Source organism: Drosophila yakuba, chromosome X (assembly GCF_016746365.2).
Source record: "Drosophila yakuba strain Tai18E2 chromosome X, Prin_Dyak_Tai18E2_2.1, whole genome shotgun sequence".
NCBI classification, from domain to species: domain Eukaryota; kingdom Metazoa; phylum Arthropoda; class Insecta; order Diptera; family Drosophilidae; genus Drosophila; species Drosophila yakuba.
In genome coordinates, this window is record NC_052526.2 from 18,390,084 (window position 1) to 18,407,114 (window position 17,031).

The following is a 17,031-nucleotide window of genomic DNA, read 5'->3' on the forward strand; positions in this document are numbered from 1 at the left end:
ACAAAGGAAAACTGAGCAAAAGACTAGTAAAAAACGAGCATAAATCCAGCCATGTGTGGGAAAAAGTTCCAGGAACTCGAGTTGTTTTTCGCCTTTTATTTGTCATTAGTTTTCATCAAACTTCTGTCGCTGTGAAGCAGAAATTTATAATTAATCCAATGCCAGTACGTTAGGGAAATGTTGAGCAGGTTTGCAGAAATCTCTGAAATATTTACAATAATTTAATTTATGGCAGAGAATTCCTGGTCAATTTATCGGAATGTCCAGTGGAATGTCCATAATAATTTTAATTGAAGTGGCAAAATACCTGCACAAATTTACTCGCAAAAGTGTTAAACCAACTATTTTAATGTGTTAAATCTTTACGCACAAGTTTGTGCCGCAAAAATGACTAAAGCTACACAAATTTCATTATGCACAATATTTCGCTTTTACTAGAACAACGCATTAAATGCAACTAGTAACTGGCTGGTAATTGCATAACGTTCGGCACAAATATGTCAAAGGTAAACACATTATCCCACCAAAGTGATTATAAACCCGAAGCCTCCTACATAAATATGTATATGTATATGCGTTTGAACAGCAAGGTTATTGAATATATGTTGTGGTAGCAGTAGTTCTAGGGTATAACATATATTGTCGATGTTGTGGGCAGCTGCGAAGGTTGAATCACAAAATGTGTGAGCGTACACGGTGAGAAAAGAGGCAGATAGGTTTGTAATGATTCATCAAATATATTGATAACATAAGCAATGTAATTTAAAACTTATTCAAGTATTTTGATTTCAATTCGAATAAATTCAGAAGTAAATGCCACATAACTCAAACTCGAGTGACATTTTCTCCCAGTGCAGTAGTTGTAGTAATGTGGGCCTGTGTGGGCGCTATTCAGCTGCAGCACACCTGCAATCAAGTTGGTATTTACGTATAATTTATATCGCGTGGCTGCCACAAATTCGATTCAATTAGAAAACGCTCATGGAAAATGCTGAAAAGCCATCAAACATGCGGGCGTACGGGGGGTGGGGAAAATCAAAGGAGCCAAGGCCGCTGTTTCAGCATCAAAGCCAAAAAGAGTGGGCGGCATCTATGGCGTGGGCGTGGCTGGCTCGGGTCACGACCTGCGTGCAATGACAGACACACCCACCCACACCCACGTGCGTAAGTGGCAGGTGGAAATGGTTTTTGTTCATGTAACTTGATTAACATGAAATTAAACGATCAACGGAAAAAGCATTTGCCAGGATTTCCAGTGAACTGCGTTGTGCCACCTGCTGTCGCATAATTTTCCAATCACTTAAATATTATTAACCAAAAAATGACAGAAATAGCATTTACATGTTCTACAGATGGACGAGTTAGAGAATATGTTCACTTTCTCAGTATATTTCTGCGCCAGCTTTGCTCATCACAAGTGTCGCCTAATTGCTAGTGAAAAGAAAAACTTTGTTTATTATAATTAGTGGACAAATACACACAAAATGCCGAAATGAGGGGTGGTTGGGTGTTTTCCATCAAAAAGCCACAAGGAAAAGCAAAAGCAACACCAAATGAATATCTCAAGTGGATTCAAGTGAAAAAATAGAGGCAAACTGGGGAAAACGGCCCAAATACACTGCCAGACAAAGGAGATCATTTCGTTTCCAATATTCATATGCTATTAATTTTTGTAGAATTTTTCAGTTTTATCTAAAGTTAAGGCGTAACCTCTAAGTGCTTTGCGTTTATGCCTTTTAGTTTAGGGTGGCAAATTGCTGGTCGCTCAGTGTAAGTGACAGTAATAAGCAATAAGTAAAATGAATGAAGAAAATCAAACCCGGGGAGACCGCTGGGAAAAAGTCGAGGAAAATGTGTGCGACCGGGCAGCGCTGCTCTACAAGTAAGTAAACTTGGGGCAAAAAATAGAAATAAATAAATGTAGTCCTTGAAATGCTTTTAGCACAAATTACAAACAACATTTAATTGGGTCGAGTGTGGCGTGGCTTGGTTCTGGCTTCGCTTTTCCTAGGCGCTCAACGAAGCTTAACTTTACTGACCGAAAGCGGTTACTTTGGTAGCCTTCTCATCTTTTTTGCTCTCCCTTCACTGTATATTTGATTAAAATATACATATTCTGCGAAAGACTAAACCGGGTTTATCTCTTCGCCAGCCGTTTTTTCAACCCCTTTTTCCACTCCCACTTTTCTCGCTTTTCTCGCTTTTCCGCCACCTGCAAATTTTCTTTTGATCAAAGTTGTCAGAGCAACAAAACGGAAATTTAATTACTTGAAAATTGTGTAATTGAAGTCACTTTCCCTGGGCAAACCCAGGCAACCGCCTCCCCCTCCCTCCCTCGCTGCGCGCATTTTTTCCAGCCATTTTCCTATAATTATCTAGCTTCTACTTTATCACTTATCTTCGGGCATCGCAAAATCTCTGGCTTCCAACTAAAAGCAGTGAAGTTTGAGTTAAAGTTAGTTACTTCTTCTTCGATTCGTTATGGTTATTACTCTGCACTTAAAATGGTTAACTATTCTATAAGTAGATTTGCTGGGTAATTGGAAAGATTCGTGGTGAAGTGCTGGTTTAAAAAGGGATTTTCTAGAAATGAAAATAGCTGACTTATTGGAGCAGAATGAATCTGGATTTTTGCCACAAGGAAGTGTTGTTTTAAAAATGCCAGAAATCGTATTGTTCCGTGTGTGAAACGGGTGGATTAGGTGGGTGGCATTGGGGCTGGGTGATATGGGGAGCATTGGGGCTTGAAAACTTAACGACAAAACAAAAACAATAGCAAAAACAATAACAATAACAAACGCAAATGCAAACGCAAACAGAAAAAGCGAAACAGCGAGGAATAATCATCACTCTGAGTGGCGCGGCTTCTAGAATTTCAATGAGGCGGTGGGATGTGGGCGGTGGGCGGTTGTGGGTGGCAGTGGGCGTGGTGCTGGCCATGGGGTTTGCGTGGGCGGCTAAAACTATTGTCCAAGCTGTTGTTGTGACGCATTTGTGTTGCCGTAGTTTTTATCGTTGTTGCTTCCCTTTAATTTGTACTTTTTGTTGTTGCCATGTAGCAACAGTTTTGGTCTTGTTATGTTTTTTTTTTTTGTATTCCGCCCTGCCGTGTTTCACTTAATTTTCTTTTTTTTATTTCCCCGATTCGGTTTGTTTTGTCAAGCGTAGTTTTTCTGTTCTTTTTTTTTTGTAGTAAAAGTAACAAAGGCAACCTGTGGCATTGAGTGGGAAATCCAAAAGCAAAAACTATGTATATACAACATATATAGAAAAAGAAGCGAAAAGGGAAAAACTGGCCATAATGAAATATATTCCGTAATTGGACTTTTGCCAAACCGACCCGAACCTCCTTATCCGAAATTCCTACACCACACCCCATATCAGATGACGTCGCCGGCTAATCAAACAAGCGTTGAAAACTATGGCAGCGGTACACTGTCGAAAAAGAAGTTAAACTGAGTAGAAGTTACACTTCAAAAGTGGCAGAACTTCTCTTTTAAGTTTGCAAATATATGCTTAGCATTTAATAATATTTTTACTGAAGTGCTTTGCTTTACTCTTCAATACCACATCGACCTGCAGTGCAGTTCTCTCAGTGTACTGAAGCTGGTCTAAGCTGGTTTCTGAGCCTAGGCGATATTTAATACGCCAGCCGCGTGCCCAAAACTCCAGATAACAACAAAGCAGCACAAAGGGAAGGCATAATTAAATAAACAAATTCCCAACGCAGGCAGCCATGGACGAGGGGGGAGTGGGGGGGTAGAAGGAAAGAAGGGAAGAAGGGGAGGGGCGGCAAACAAAGTGCAGAACTCAAGTGTCGCCGCAAGAGTCAAGTGAAAATGTGAAAATGGAAAAGTGCGGGCTGCGAAGAGCGGGGCGTGGCTCCTCGCTGCTCTCCTGTGACTGCGAATTACTCAGCTGGCTAAAACAAAGAGCCAGTCAGTGGCAGCAGCATAGATAACTGTAACAAAGGAAAAGCCGAAAAAGGCAGCAACAAGAACAAAGGTGGCGGAAAAGTGCACAGAAACAAAACGATACCATCTACGCAATCATAACAGAATGATGTATTAATATTTAATGTCTCATTAAATTAAGCATAAATTTTTGAAAAGCAGCCATATGCCCACCGAAAACCAAGTTCTTCTGTATAATGAGTAAACAAAGCAATTTCTCTCAGTGTGCTGAAAAAGAGGGAAGGACCTAAAAACAAAGTAGGTGACGATGAAGAAGAACCAAACGGTCCTCAGGTGATGTTTGAAAAACGGTTTCCATTTGATGGAAAACGGGAAAATGCCAAGCACTGCAATTGCAACTGCAATTGACCACGAGAGTTCGTCATTAGGAAAAGCAAGAGGGAAAACTAGGGAAAACCTTTGGAAAGCTGTGTGCCCAAACGGGGAACAAGCTGTCGACACTGGGGAGGCATTCGGCATTCGGGGCTCTCAAACGGACTGCTTAATTGCTATTTTGGTTTCGTTTCATGTGCTAATTGTGCACATGCTATGCAAATTTGTTGCTCCCTTGGCCTTCTCGTCGCCTCCAAAAAAAAAGGAAAAAAAATGAAAAAAAAATGAGAGAAAAAAAAGAGACAAGCTTAAGTGTTTACACCATGCGGAAGTATCACGATGTGGCTGTCTGCGAAATAACTCAATTTTGAAGCGTTGAATAATTTAGAATGTGCTCAGATAAAGCCGCAAATTAGTTACAAAAAGAGCCAATCTTATGTGCTTTCTTTGAAAAGTTTAATGAGCTCACTTTCCGTTTAAGTTGGTAGGTTTTCCATGCAAATGATTCTAGATGGCTCCAGGCTAAAACTTCAATATGAATTCAATATATTAAACCTACATATATTAGTTTTTTGCTTATTTTTCAGGTTTTCATTTAATTATCAAAACCTATTCATTGCATAGATGGAAAATCTGTCAGTCTGTTTTTTGATCCATTTTCCCCCCGGCATTCGGAAAACTGAAATTCTTTTTAAAACCGCACAGAGCCAACTGCAAATTGAGTGGCAAAAAGGGGGGCGGAATGCCAGCGGTGGGGAGTTGGGGCGGTAAAATGGCGACTGAGAGATGACTAAGACAAGGAAAATTGGGGTGGCGGGGGGTGGTAAAGTGGGAAAATGGAAAAATGGGGCCAGACTGGATAACAACGAGCTGCTGTCCCACATATAATAATGCATTACGGCCCGTCGTTATAATCCACGAAAATGCGAGCAAAATAAATAAAGTGCCAGCAACAAAACTGCAAACTACAAAGAAAACAAAGTGGGTGGGGCCAAGATGGGTGGTGGGTGGCGGGTGGAAAACTGGCTGGCAGACGAAGGCCGAAGGGTCGTCTTGTACTGCGTTGCTCCCCGCGGGAGGGGGGGAAAGTGCGCGTGTGTGGCTACAGTAAATATCGCCTTAGGCACATTCAATATTCATGGACTTCTCGCGAAGCCAGCGCCAACTACCATATATTTAGTGGTATAGTACCACTTGCAGATCGCAGATTGCTCTACTTTTGTGACAATGGAAATGCTTTCACTGAGCGCCACATTTTCTCGAAACTCAAGGGTATTTGCCCTTTTTAAGGATATGTAGTATTATCATTTGGATGAAACTGTTGAATGTTGCTTTGCCATTCAAGATTATAATATTAACTAATAGTATTATATCATTTGGTTGGGGTAATGAAGTGTACTTACGGATAGAAGAAGAAGAGAAATGTGGTCAGAAGCAGCACAATCCAGGCGAAAGTCGCAGGAATGTAGCGCGTTTTCACATCGCATTTGGGCATTTTCCTATTTTCCTATTTGTTGTTTCAGTTGTTGCTGTTTTTGTTGTTGATGTTGCAGTCTCTCTGTATTGCTGATGTGTTGTTGTTGCTGGCCAATGTTGCTGCTCTTGTTGTTATTGTTGTTGCAATGTCGTTGACCGTTTTCTTTTTTTCTTGGCAATGAAATGCGTTTTGTTGTTTTTGTTGTGGTTGCTGCCGCTGATGAGTTTGCCGTTTGGTTGCAATTGCAGTTGTTGTGGTTGACGTTGATGTTGTTGTATTTGTTGTTGTCGCTTGATGACGTTTCTTGGCTTGGCTTTCTCTCTATCTATCTCACTCGCTCTCTCTCTCTGTGTTGTTTTATTTTGTTTCTTTTTTTTTTATGTTGTTTTAAGGGGCCTTTTGGTAAGAGGGGGTTGGCGGGGGACGAGGGGCAGAGAGAGAGGGGGCGGGAAACAAGCGAGACGGCGAGACGAAGCGGCGACGCGTGAAACGGGATCGACGACGTCGACGGCGTCAGAGGCAGCGACGCCGGCAGCGCGGCTTTCAGATTCGCGGGAAACGGAAAATCGGGAAAAATCGGGGAAAATTCAGCTTCGACTTTTCAAAGTTCTGGCTTTTGAAGCGGCTGCTGTTTTAGGGAAATTGTAAAAAGAAATTTGTAAATGAATCGGATTAGGTACACTTAAGAAAAATGTTCACTTTACTTTCACTTGAAAAAAAAACCACATTTAAATGACACGCTACACTCACATTTCATACATTCGCTATCAAATTGTATTTTGTTTATTTTTGAATCCCAAAACTTCTAAAATTAAATGAAATATGAAGTCATGTATATCATATTGCTTCGCACTTAAATAAAATTACAGTGAACGTTTAACTTATCAAATGACAACATAGAACGAAATAAAAGCACACAAACATAAATTCCTTAAACTTGAATTACGAAATACTCAAATTATTTATATCGCCCGTTTCCCTTGTTTACTTTAGTTTAAATTCCTGCCATTTGAGTTGTTTACTTTATTTTAAATTTCTATAATTTATTCCAATTTGTTTGCGTTTCTCTCTCTCTCCCTTTTCCTCTTTCGGGCGAGGGAGCGATTCTTGTCTTGCGTCTGCATTAGTATTTTATTAGTGTTAGTGTCGGTGTTAGCTTACGCACACATTTCTGATATCAATAATCCAGTGGGAAAATTCAAGAAAAAAAAGAAGATCGTTGGCTTTCTCCTGATTTCCGTACAATTTTCAATATCGTGTGCGTTTGTCGTTTTGCCTTTTTCGTCTTTCCCCACTTTTTTTTCGTTCTCTTTTCCACCGCTGCTTCTTCTTCTCTTCCTCGGTCTCCTATCACCCTCTCACTCGCCCTCCTTGCTCTTCACATATACCAACACACACTTGCACGCACACACATACATTCGCACACGCACGTTGTTGCTGCAACGTTTTTTTTTTGTTTTTTATTTCGGCGTCGCCTGCAATTTCATCTTAATTATCGCTCTCGCTCGCACGCACTGCGAGTATTAATTCGCGAAAATAACTTCACTTTTCCCGGCTTTGTGCGATTTTTCATTCCATTCTAATGGGCGGCGAGCGTTCGGTTCGGATTACGAAAAAATAAATAAAAAAATAAGCGGAGCGTACGCATAATTTCGTCGGTCGGTGGAAAAACATCGAAAAAACATCGAGCCATCGATGGGGCATTGCAGCATCGGAATATCGATACGTCGATTACTTAATATCGGCATCTCGATATGTATTGAATATCGATGCTTCCCCCATCGCTTACACGTTGGTAATCGAAAATATACTAGATTATACCACATAGCAATATTGGCGTTGCCAGAAAAAAAAAACTTAACGGATGCGGTAATTAAAATACAAACGCGTTTGTAAGAAGGGTAAAACTATCCTTAACTTTGAATTGCTTAAAAATTATGCAGCTCAGAGAACAATCATTACATTTACAAATTACAAGCGATTTTATAAACTGGCGCATTTTGGGCCATATATGTAGCCAATGGTCACACTGCAGACCGTCGATACACCTCAAACATTCGATAACCTCAGTTGAAAATCACGCCTGCAATCGATTGTTTATTTTTTTTGTATTAAAAAATATATTTGCGAATTGCCAAAAAAAAACTGAACTATCCACTGGTCAACTGGTGCAGCCCCACAGAAATCACGACACACAACTCCACTTGACAGCCAGAAGACAGGAGCTCCATTCTAAAACAAGCAGAAGTCGAAGAAAACACATAGCGGCTTTTCGCGAGACGCCGACTGAGGAAAAGCGAGGAAAGCAGGAAAAGCCAGACCAGACCAGGTGCCATTTAGCCACAGACATGTCGCGCAGCGTGCGGGCGGAGACACGCAGCCGGGCGAAGGATGACATCAAGCGGGTGATGCAGGCGGTGGACAAGGTGCGCCACTGGGAGAAGAAGTGGGTGACCATCAGCGACACCACCATGAAGATCTACAAATGGGTGCCCATCGCCTCCGCCAGCGAGAAGAAGGCCAAGCTGGAGACCTCGCCGGGATCGGCAGCTGTCCGGCGACCACCAACCGGCTCGGGTGCGACGCCCGTCGGCGGCAGCAAGAGCGATAAGGAGAACTCTCAGAAGGGCACGCCCACGCCACCGCAAATCACGCCCAGCTATCAGGGACTCACCGCCGAGGACTCCAACACCTGTAAGGATATACAATTTTGTTCGCTCTGTGCTGGTTCTATAAAAACTATTAGTAGAAGTAGGGTTTCTATGTCAGAATTTAAACATTCCTTTCTGCTCTGCCAAGCACTTTGCTTTGGGCGTCAAAAAGTCTGAGGATATAGTATATAGGTGGTAGGACCTTTAGGAGTGCCTTCTGTCTCATATAATTGCGGAGCTGCAAGACACGTTCACATCAACGATATTGTTTAGATTTGTTTATACCTATGCTCAGCTGAATTTATCCATTAAAAAAACATGTTTACTCTGTCTTATTCATGCGATCCTTATCTACACACAGGTTTCTCCGTCGTGTCCGACAGCCAGGGCGCCGACTTCGTTTCGAGTATGCCCTTCTCCGAGGATTCGAACTCGCAGGGCAGCGATGGACCCGTCAAGCGATTAAAGACGAGCGACTAGCCAAACATTCGCAGCCACAGCGTCTACAGCAGCAGCAGCAACTAACTAAGAGCCCTAATTAAGTTAGGTTAGCACCGACAGCACCAGAGATGGATTGTGCATGATGACGACGAGAGTATCTGCCTCAGCCCAAGACTTAAGCAATTCTCCTACACTAGCAGTTTATGGCTGTCAGGTGTTCCCGCCGCAAGCCTCATTTATTCATCATCAAAGCGGGAGTAGCTGATGGTCGATAGGTCCATAGCATTAAGCTCAAATGTAACAATTTATTTATTAGAAGAGAATGCGAATCGATTTGAGTACGAACCTAGAATGGATATATAATTTTGTAATAGCTGCTTTAAGATAACAAACAGCCAGTCTGAATGTTGTAAATCGTGTAAAGTTTTTTGACTTTCAATTTCTTAACGTTTTGACAACAAATAGCAAATAAATTATCGTACTAACATAAGGCCACATTTTTTGTTCCCCATAAAACTGACTCGAAAACGATTGATGTATACTCGTCCATCAGTAGATTTATACCATTTCGCTTGTAAACGTTTTCCTACGCATTCAGTGAATGCAACAGACTTTAAATCGAAGCGTTTAAAAGCGAATATTGGTAGCTTCTAGTTTGTGAATGAATTGAACATAGGAAAGTCAAACTGAAAACGAATATGAACCCTTGATAGATGCACAAAGATTAAGAGAAATTGAAAACCCAACCAGTAAACCTCTTTATGCTACACTTACCAATTAAAATGTGACATTAACTTTAACTGCCAGCAGGGCGCGAAAAATATGTTCGCTGAATGTTTTACATTTTTTATGATTTTTCTTTATTGAATGTTTTAGTTTTCATCATCTTACAATTTTCCCCCCGTATGTATAATAATAAAAAAAAGGTTTATTCTTTCAACAAATAGTTTTTCATTTCATTCGTAGTTTTACTCTTATTATGTTCTGGTTTTTCTTTTTCGTTATCCATTATGTATGTAGCTTGACATTAAATATACAATTAACTTCACATATAGCGTTGTATATGGCCCGATTGGCGTATACAGCTTTAGTTTCTCTCATCTTTCACTAAAATTTATGCTAAAAACACGCTTAAATGAAGGGAAGCACAGATTTTGCACAGAGAACGAAAATGAAAAAAAAATGCACACACATTACGACTTTCGAAGAGAAAGATAAATCATAAATCATAATACAATTCATAAATCGATGATATAATTAAAAAATAAAATATATTTATATATTTATATATGGTGTGTAAAAAACACGCGCGACAAGTTTCAACTGCACACACAAAACGAAAATAGAGAAAAAAAATAGAAAAGCAGATTGGATTGCGCGAGAAGCAGAAAAAAAGGTGGAAAATAAAGGAAAAGCTTCGCTTTTCTTTGTTGCACAGTGTGGGCGGGGGAGGGGGAGGGGATTGCACGTATCTCTTTTGTTTTTGGAATGTATTGCGAATTGGAAATCTGGAAAAGCCCCTGGTAGTCTGGATTATTAGCACTTTCCTGCGTCCTGTCTGTGTGTGTTTGAATAAATAATTAAATTATAATTATAATTATAATTAATAGATATACATATGTGTGTTGGGGAATGGGGAATGCATGTTTTCTATCCTGGATTTAGCACAAAAGTGTTAGCTCTTTCGCTCGATACATTTAGTTTCACACATACATACATATATATACATATATATATATATTTATATATATATATATAAATTGTTGTATATTTTTTAGCTCGCTTTTTTTTGTTTGTTATTTTTTAGAAAAATATATAGAAATCCTAGCTGGGAATCGTCCCCTAATTGCCTTGTGTATACATATAGATATTTTGTTTTCCGATTTACATACATATATAGTTAATATTGTCATTTAGCTTTCAAAAAAATATACTTCTTGCCATTTATCGTTTTTGCTTTTTGCTTGCTTTTTACAATCCACCTGTTTGCGCAAAAGTATCTCGATTAGCAAAAAAAACATTAGTTTCGCACAAAATAAAAAAAAAAATACAGTGGGCTACAAAAATTGGCTTTACAAAAGTTGCTGTGTTTGCTCTCTTAGTGTTTTTTTTTTGTGTACATTTATAGTTTTGTTTTTTTTAGTAATTATTTAATAATAATTGCAACAGTTTTTGTTTTTAGTTGGTTTCTCTTGTGGGGGGTGGCATATGTTTATCAATTTTTGGATATGTTTGCTTATTGGCGTCCCCAGCCCCAAAGGACCTGCTCCTCCTCCTAATCCTCCTACTACTCCTCCATCTTCTTCTCCATGTCGTGTTGCTCCTCTCTGTGGGTGGTGTGTGGTTTCTGTTGGGGTCACGGCTAGACCTTGGTGGTGACCTTGCCAGCGGTGGCTACCTGCCAGGATTTGTGATGTTTACTACTAGAGCGTCCCTGTCCCTGCTGCTGATGTTGCTGCTGCTGCTGCTGCTGATGTGGCAGCTGCAAGTGATGTTGCGGCTGCTTTTGATGTTGCTCCCCCCTCTGCTTGACCAGTATGTGTTATGTCTGCAGCGGATAGCTGTTCTCGGGATGTTGCTGCTGCTGCTGTTGCTGCTGCTGCCGGCGCTGCTGGCGGCAAGTGGCCATCGCAACTGCCGCCGCAACGACAGCCGATTGACGGGCTTGATATCAGCACTCGGACTTATCCTCCTCCACCAGGAACTGCGTATCCTTGCCGGTGTCCGCCGAAGGATCCAGCTCCCTGGTGCGCAGCTGCAGCTGCGGCGACGCCTTGTGCGTAATGCTGCTGGGCGCGATGATCGCCGAGGCGGGCTCCGTGAACGAGCCGCCCGCATGGTGACCCATGGACTTGCCCTTGGCCGACGGCTCGCCGGGCACATCATAGATGCCTGTTGGCGAGAAAGCGATATCTGGATTAGCTACTATCCGTGCTGGTGCTCGGTTAGGCAATGACTCACCCGAACCGTTGCCCATGCCCGGATCGGCGGTGGTGCCCGATTGCACGGCATCGTACATCGGATTGGCAAAGTCGCGCGCCTTGTTCGCGTTCACCGTCTGCAGGTTGTAGCCCTCGATGGGCGCCACATCGCCAGCTCCCGGCGCAGAGGCACCTGGGAAGCCGCTCTCGTTGAACTCCACATTCGATCCGTGGCGGAAGGTAACGCTCTGCGACGAGGTCATCGCCGGCATGCGAGCCAGTTTGCCACTGCAAATGTGCGAAAGAAAATTTTGTAATTAGTATATCAGAATGATGATATTCAGGAGTTCCTTAGGTACTTACAATGGTCGCTTGCGGATGACGTACCAGGCGCCGGCGGCGGCCATCATCACCAGCAGAATGACCATGATGGGCACCACGACGGCGGTGACATTGGCGCCACCATGGCCAAAGGCACCCGTGGTGCTCGTCTCGCAGTGCTCGCCACGGAACTCGGCGAGGCACTCGCACACCAGCTCACCCTGGGCGTCCTCCTTGCAGAGTCCACCATGCTGGCACGGGCAGATACGCGGAGCCGGACGCGGATGCTCGGCGGCAGCATTGCAGATGACCTCGGCGGTGCTGCGGTGCGAGGGCGGCGGTCCGGAGGCGTCTGGGCAGGCACAGCTATGGCCGCCCGGCACCAGCAGGCAGAGGTGGGAGCAGGTGGAGTTCTCGCACGGATTGGGCAGCGAGGTGTTGTACCGCTTGTCGTGGTACACCTTCAGGCCGGACGGATTGACAAGATTGCGATGCAGCACCACCTGCACTCCGCGCCCGAACTTATCCTGGCGCACCAGCTCACCCGTATCCCGGGTCATCCAGAACATGTTCGACTCGAAGAGATCGAGGGACACCGGATGCCTCAGTTGGTCGCCCCTCACAATCGCCTTTCGACGTGAGCCGTCGGCTCTCATCGATTCGATGGCATTCAGCTTGGTGTCCACCCAGTATATGATATGATCCTGCGAGTAATCGATGGTCAGGCCGGCGGGATGTCGTATCTGCTCGGTGATCAGGGGACGCCGCTTGGAGCCATCCATCCAGGATACCTCGATCTTGGGCGCTGATCCCGCATCCGACCAGTATATTCTACCCAGCTGCGGATTCACAGCAATCGAGGTGGGTACCTCCAGTCCAGCGTTCACGATAGAGCGACGATAGCGACCATCGGTCTTGGCAACCATGACACGTCCACGCGGCTTGGAGCCCGTCCTGTCCATTTCGGTCCAGTAGAGATTCGAGGCCAGCCAGTCGACAGCCACAGCCGTGGGCTTCGAGCCGCCCTTCATGTTCAGATCCTGGGCGAAACCGATCTTGGCCCTGCCATCGATGGCATTGACCATGTAGGAACGCTTGATGGTCTTGTCGTAGCTATCCGCCCAGAAGATGATCTGTTGCTGCGCATCGTAGTCCAGTGCCTCGATCCTCTTCTCCGCCGCTATCACATCGAACTCCTCGCGCTTCTGCAGATCCAGACCTCTGATCTCCTGGCCATTGGCAAACACAAGGATGACATCCTCCTTCTCCGCTCGGCACACGCCACTGGCGCCGTCCGTCAGATGGAATCCCTCGCGGCAACTGCACGAGTAGGTGCCATTCAGATTGTGACACTGGTGGGAGCATGTGTGCTGTCGCGTCAGGCATTCGTCCACATCGGCGCACTTCTTCTTGTTGTCGACGGCTATGATGTAGCCGGGATAGCAGGTGCAGATGTAACCGCCATCGGTGAGATTGTGGCAATGGTGCTGGCATCCGCCGCGATTCGCTTCGGAGCAGCTGCTCGTGTGGTGGCAACCCAGCTCATCACTGGCATCGCCGCAATCGTCGGAGAAATCACACACCTGGGAGCGTTCGATGCAGTGCTTGTTGGCACACTGGTATTGGGTGTAGAGGTCGCAGGGTTTCTGTTTGCTGGCACAGAGGGTCATGTTGTTCTCATCGCTGCCATCGCCGCAGTTGTCCACACCATCGCAGATCTGATAGCGGGCCACGCAGCGGTGATTGGAGCACTGGAATCGCCGCAGGGTGTCGCAGTTGAAGTCACTGCAAACGCTGGGATCCTCATCACTGCCATCGCCGCAGTCGTCGGTGCCGTCGCACAGGTCGGACAGCGAGACGCACAGGTTGTTGTTGCACTGGAAACGCGATTCCGGACAATAGCGTCCGCCGGGGAATCTGGGCGGGCAGCCCACCTCATCGGACATGTCGCGGCAGTCGCGATCGCCATCGCACCGGAAGTAGGAGGCAATGCAGTGACCGGAAGCGCACTGGAAGGTGCCATTCTTGCACTGGTAGCCCTCGCAGTGCATCTCATCGGAGTTGTCACCGCAGTCGTCCTCGTGGTCACACTGCCAGCGGGATGAGATGCACTTGCCATTGCCGCAGCGGAACTCCGACTCGGAGCACTCCCGGTAGCGACCCTTGCACACCGCCTCATTCTCGTCACTGGCATCGCCACAATCGTCCGCGAAGTCGCACATCCATTGCCTGGAAAGATTAGATTAGCATCTGGCATTGGGCTGCGGCTGCATGGATCAATTGGGTTACTCACTTGGGTATGCATCGGTTGTTGCCGCACTTGAAGTCCGTTTCCGGATTGCACTTGGGACAGTTCTCGGGCAGCTCATCGCTGTTGTCGCGACAATCGTCCTTGCCATCGCAGAACAGCCACTTCGGAATGCAGCGGTAGTTGGACTGGCCAGGACACCGCTGCCAGCCGGTGGTGCAGTTCCTCTGGCGGCACATGTACGCCGGTTCATCGGAGTCGTCGCCGCAATCATTGTCGAAATCGCACATCCACAGCTGCGGAATGCAGCGGCCATTCTTGCAGGAGAACTCGGTTTTCGGGTCACAGGTGCGTTTGACTGAAAAATGCAAGTATACACCGTTAAAAATAACATCTAGATATTAAATTAGGGTTACAATTGATACGTACAGCACACAGCTGGATCCTCATCGCTGCCATCCTTGCAGTCGGCATCTCCGTCGCAGCGCCAGCTATCCAGGATGCATCTGCCGCTGGACTTGCACTTGAAATCGGACAGTGGACAGGGTAGATCGCAGTTTTGCTCATCGCTGCGATCGCCGCAGTCATCCACACCATCGCAAATGGTCGCCGATGGTGTGCAGTTGGTGTTCTTGCACTGGAACGTGCCGGCGCGACAGTGTCGTGGTGCACAGGTCGCCGGCTCATCGGAGCCATCCTTGCAGTCCTTCTCGCCATCGCACTTCCAGAACCAGGGTATGCACTTCTCATCCCGTCCGCCACACAAATGCTGCCCGGCCGTGCAGTTGGCCACGCACGTCTTCATGTCCCTGGCCAAATAGAATTGATTGGGACAGGCGCACTTGAAGATCGGCGCACCCTCCTCGATGTATCCCTCGATGTTCAGATAGGTGGACTCCGGCGGCGGTGCAATTAGGCAGAGATGTGAGCAACCACCATTGTTGGTGCCACAAGGATTGGTGTACGGCAGCTGTCGCAGCGGATGATTGATGTGTAGGTCGTAGGGACGATGGGTGGTATTCCGCAGCACCGTATAGTTGGCGCCATGGAACTTGTTGGCCCTCACGATCGCCTTCAGGTTCCAGTCGCTCCAGTAGATGTAGTCGTCGAAGAGGCTCAGTGCGAACACATGAGGCACCTTGCTACCGGAGAGCACCGTATGGCGATGTCTGCCCTCCAAGTCAGCATATGCAATGTAGTCCAAATGGGCGTCGGCCCAGTAAATGCGATCGGTGAAGTAGTCAATGGAGAGGGCATTCGGCCAGGCGATGCCATCGTTCCAGTTCAGGATTCTCGAGAAGTTCGAGCCATCCATGCCCATTTTGGCAATGTAGGCCTGCAGATGCCAGGAGGTGAAGTACAGATAACCGATGCCAGGATGCACGACAATGGCGCGCGGATCGACAACTCCACTTCGCAGGGTCTTGCGCTTGGTTCCATCCAATTCGGAGACATCCAGATTCTTGGAGTGCCTGTCCAGCCAGTACAGTTTGCGACCCACCCAATCGATGGCGATGCCCTCCAGGCCATGGGAATCGTGCCTGATGACAGCCTCTCTCTCCGGCGGCATCTCATCATCCGCCTCGCCGTACTTCGCCCTGAAGATCGTCTTGGCGGTGACATCGCAGAAGTACATGTACTCCTCGCGTATATCAAAGTCAAGGGCCACCACATTCATCAGATCCTGGTGCATAAGATTGTACTGATGGCCATCCACCGACATATTGCGCACGTAGTACTTGTTGGTGAAGATCAGCCACGGCGGGATCTTGTCCTTGCGCTTGCACGTGTGCTCATCGTTCTGCCTTTCGTAGTAGGTCTCGTCGCACTTGCAGTAGAATCCACCCGGCGTATTGGAGCAGTGCTGGGAACAGGCTCCCGGCTGCTCCAGGCACTCGTCCACATCCGCACAGGCTTTGCCATCGGCCAGAAGTCTGTGGAATACATCAAGTATGTCATATGTATATCAAAATACCATCGAAATGAAATCTCACTTGTAGCCCTCGTTGCAGTCGCAGTAGTAGCCCGTCAGCGTGTCCACGCACTTGTGGCCACACTGGTTGATCTCCACCTTGGCGCACTCGTTCACGTTGCAGTGGGCGGGTTCGTCGGATTCGTCGGCACAATCGGGATACTTGTTGCACACCAGACTGTAGTCGATGCACTGGCCATTCGTGCAGGCGAACTGACCCTGCGGACAGGTGATGTTCTCCTTGGTGCAGCCCACCTCGTCCGAGTGATCACCGCAGTCGTCCTCGCCATCGCACCTGGACTGATTGCGGATGCACTTGAAGTTCTGGCAGGTGAACTCCTGCGCCGAACAGGTCTTGTACTTGGAGTTGCAGAACTTGCCCTCATCGGTGCCATCGCCGCAATCGTTGTCATGGTCGCAGATCCATCCCTGCAACATATTTATTAATATTTATTGATGGATTCAGGTGTTTTTGGCTTACCTTGTTGATGCAACGTCCATTGCCGCAGGTGAACATGTCCTCGCCACACGGCTGCTGGGTGGCACAGTTGTGCAGAGTGGTATTCTCATCGGCGCCATCCACGCAATCCGGATCACCATCGCAGATCCACTTCTTGGGAATGCACTGGGCACGCTGCCAGGACTTGTTCTCCACACAGGTGAACTCCGTTTCCTCATCACATTTACGGTCATCTGAGAAAGTCAATTGATATG

General features: G+C 46.0%; 3 protein-coding genes across 11 annotated transcripts in view; 1 reads left to right on the plus strand and 2 right to left on the minus strand.

The window, feature by feature from the left end:
- Nucleotides 1–6,391, minus strand: part of LOC6525917 (palmitoyltransferase app) — a 28,169-nt gene extending 21,778 nt beyond the window's left edge. For all 7 annotated transcript variants that reach the window (XM_039376403.2, XM_039376347.2, XM_039376380.2 and 4 more), the window contains exon 1: nucleotides 5,690–6,391. In XM_039376403.2, the coding sequence (XP_039232337.1) occupies nucleotides 5,690–5,781 (92 nt within the window). In that variant the 5' untranslated portion in view covers nucleotides 5,782–6,391. The remainder of the gene's footprint in view (nucleotides 1–5,689) is intronic.
- Nucleotides 6,392–7,829: 1,438 nt separating this feature from the next.
- On the plus strand, nucleotides 7,830–10,125 carry LOC6525918 (B-cell CLL/lymphoma 7 protein family member A). The gene is made up of 2 exons (XM_002101702.4): nucleotides 7,830–8,457; nucleotides 8,776–10,125. The coding sequence occupies exons 1-2, from the start codon at nucleotides 8,112–8,114 to the stop codon at nucleotides 8,892–8,894; spliced, it is 465 nt and encodes a 154-aa protein (XP_002101738.1). The 5' UTR covers nucleotides 7,830–8,111; the 3' UTR covers nucleotides 8,895–10,125.
- Nucleotides 9,850–17,031, minus strand: part of LOC6525919 (low-density lipoprotein receptor-related protein 2) — a 144,830-nt gene continuing 137,648 nt past the window's right edge. For all 3 annotated transcript variants that reach the window (XM_039376274.2, XM_039376248.2, XM_002101703.4), the window contains exons 9-15: nucleotides 16,799–17,010; nucleotides 16,340–16,746; nucleotides 14,775–16,279; nucleotides 14,391–14,703; nucleotides 12,140–14,326; nucleotides 11,817–12,064; nucleotides 9,850–11,747 (exon numbers count right to left, since the gene is read on the minus strand). In XM_039376274.2, the coding sequence (XP_039232208.1) occupies nucleotides 11,527–11,747; nucleotides 11,817–12,064; nucleotides 12,140–14,326; nucleotides 14,391–14,703; nucleotides 14,775–16,279; nucleotides 16,340–16,746; nucleotides 16,799–17,010 (5,093 nt within the window). In that variant the 3' untranslated portion in view covers nucleotides 9,850–11,526. The remainder of the gene's footprint in view (nucleotides 11,748–11,816; nucleotides 12,065–12,139; nucleotides 14,327–14,390; nucleotides 14,704–14,774; nucleotides 16,280–16,339; nucleotides 16,747–16,798; nucleotides 17,011–17,031) is intronic.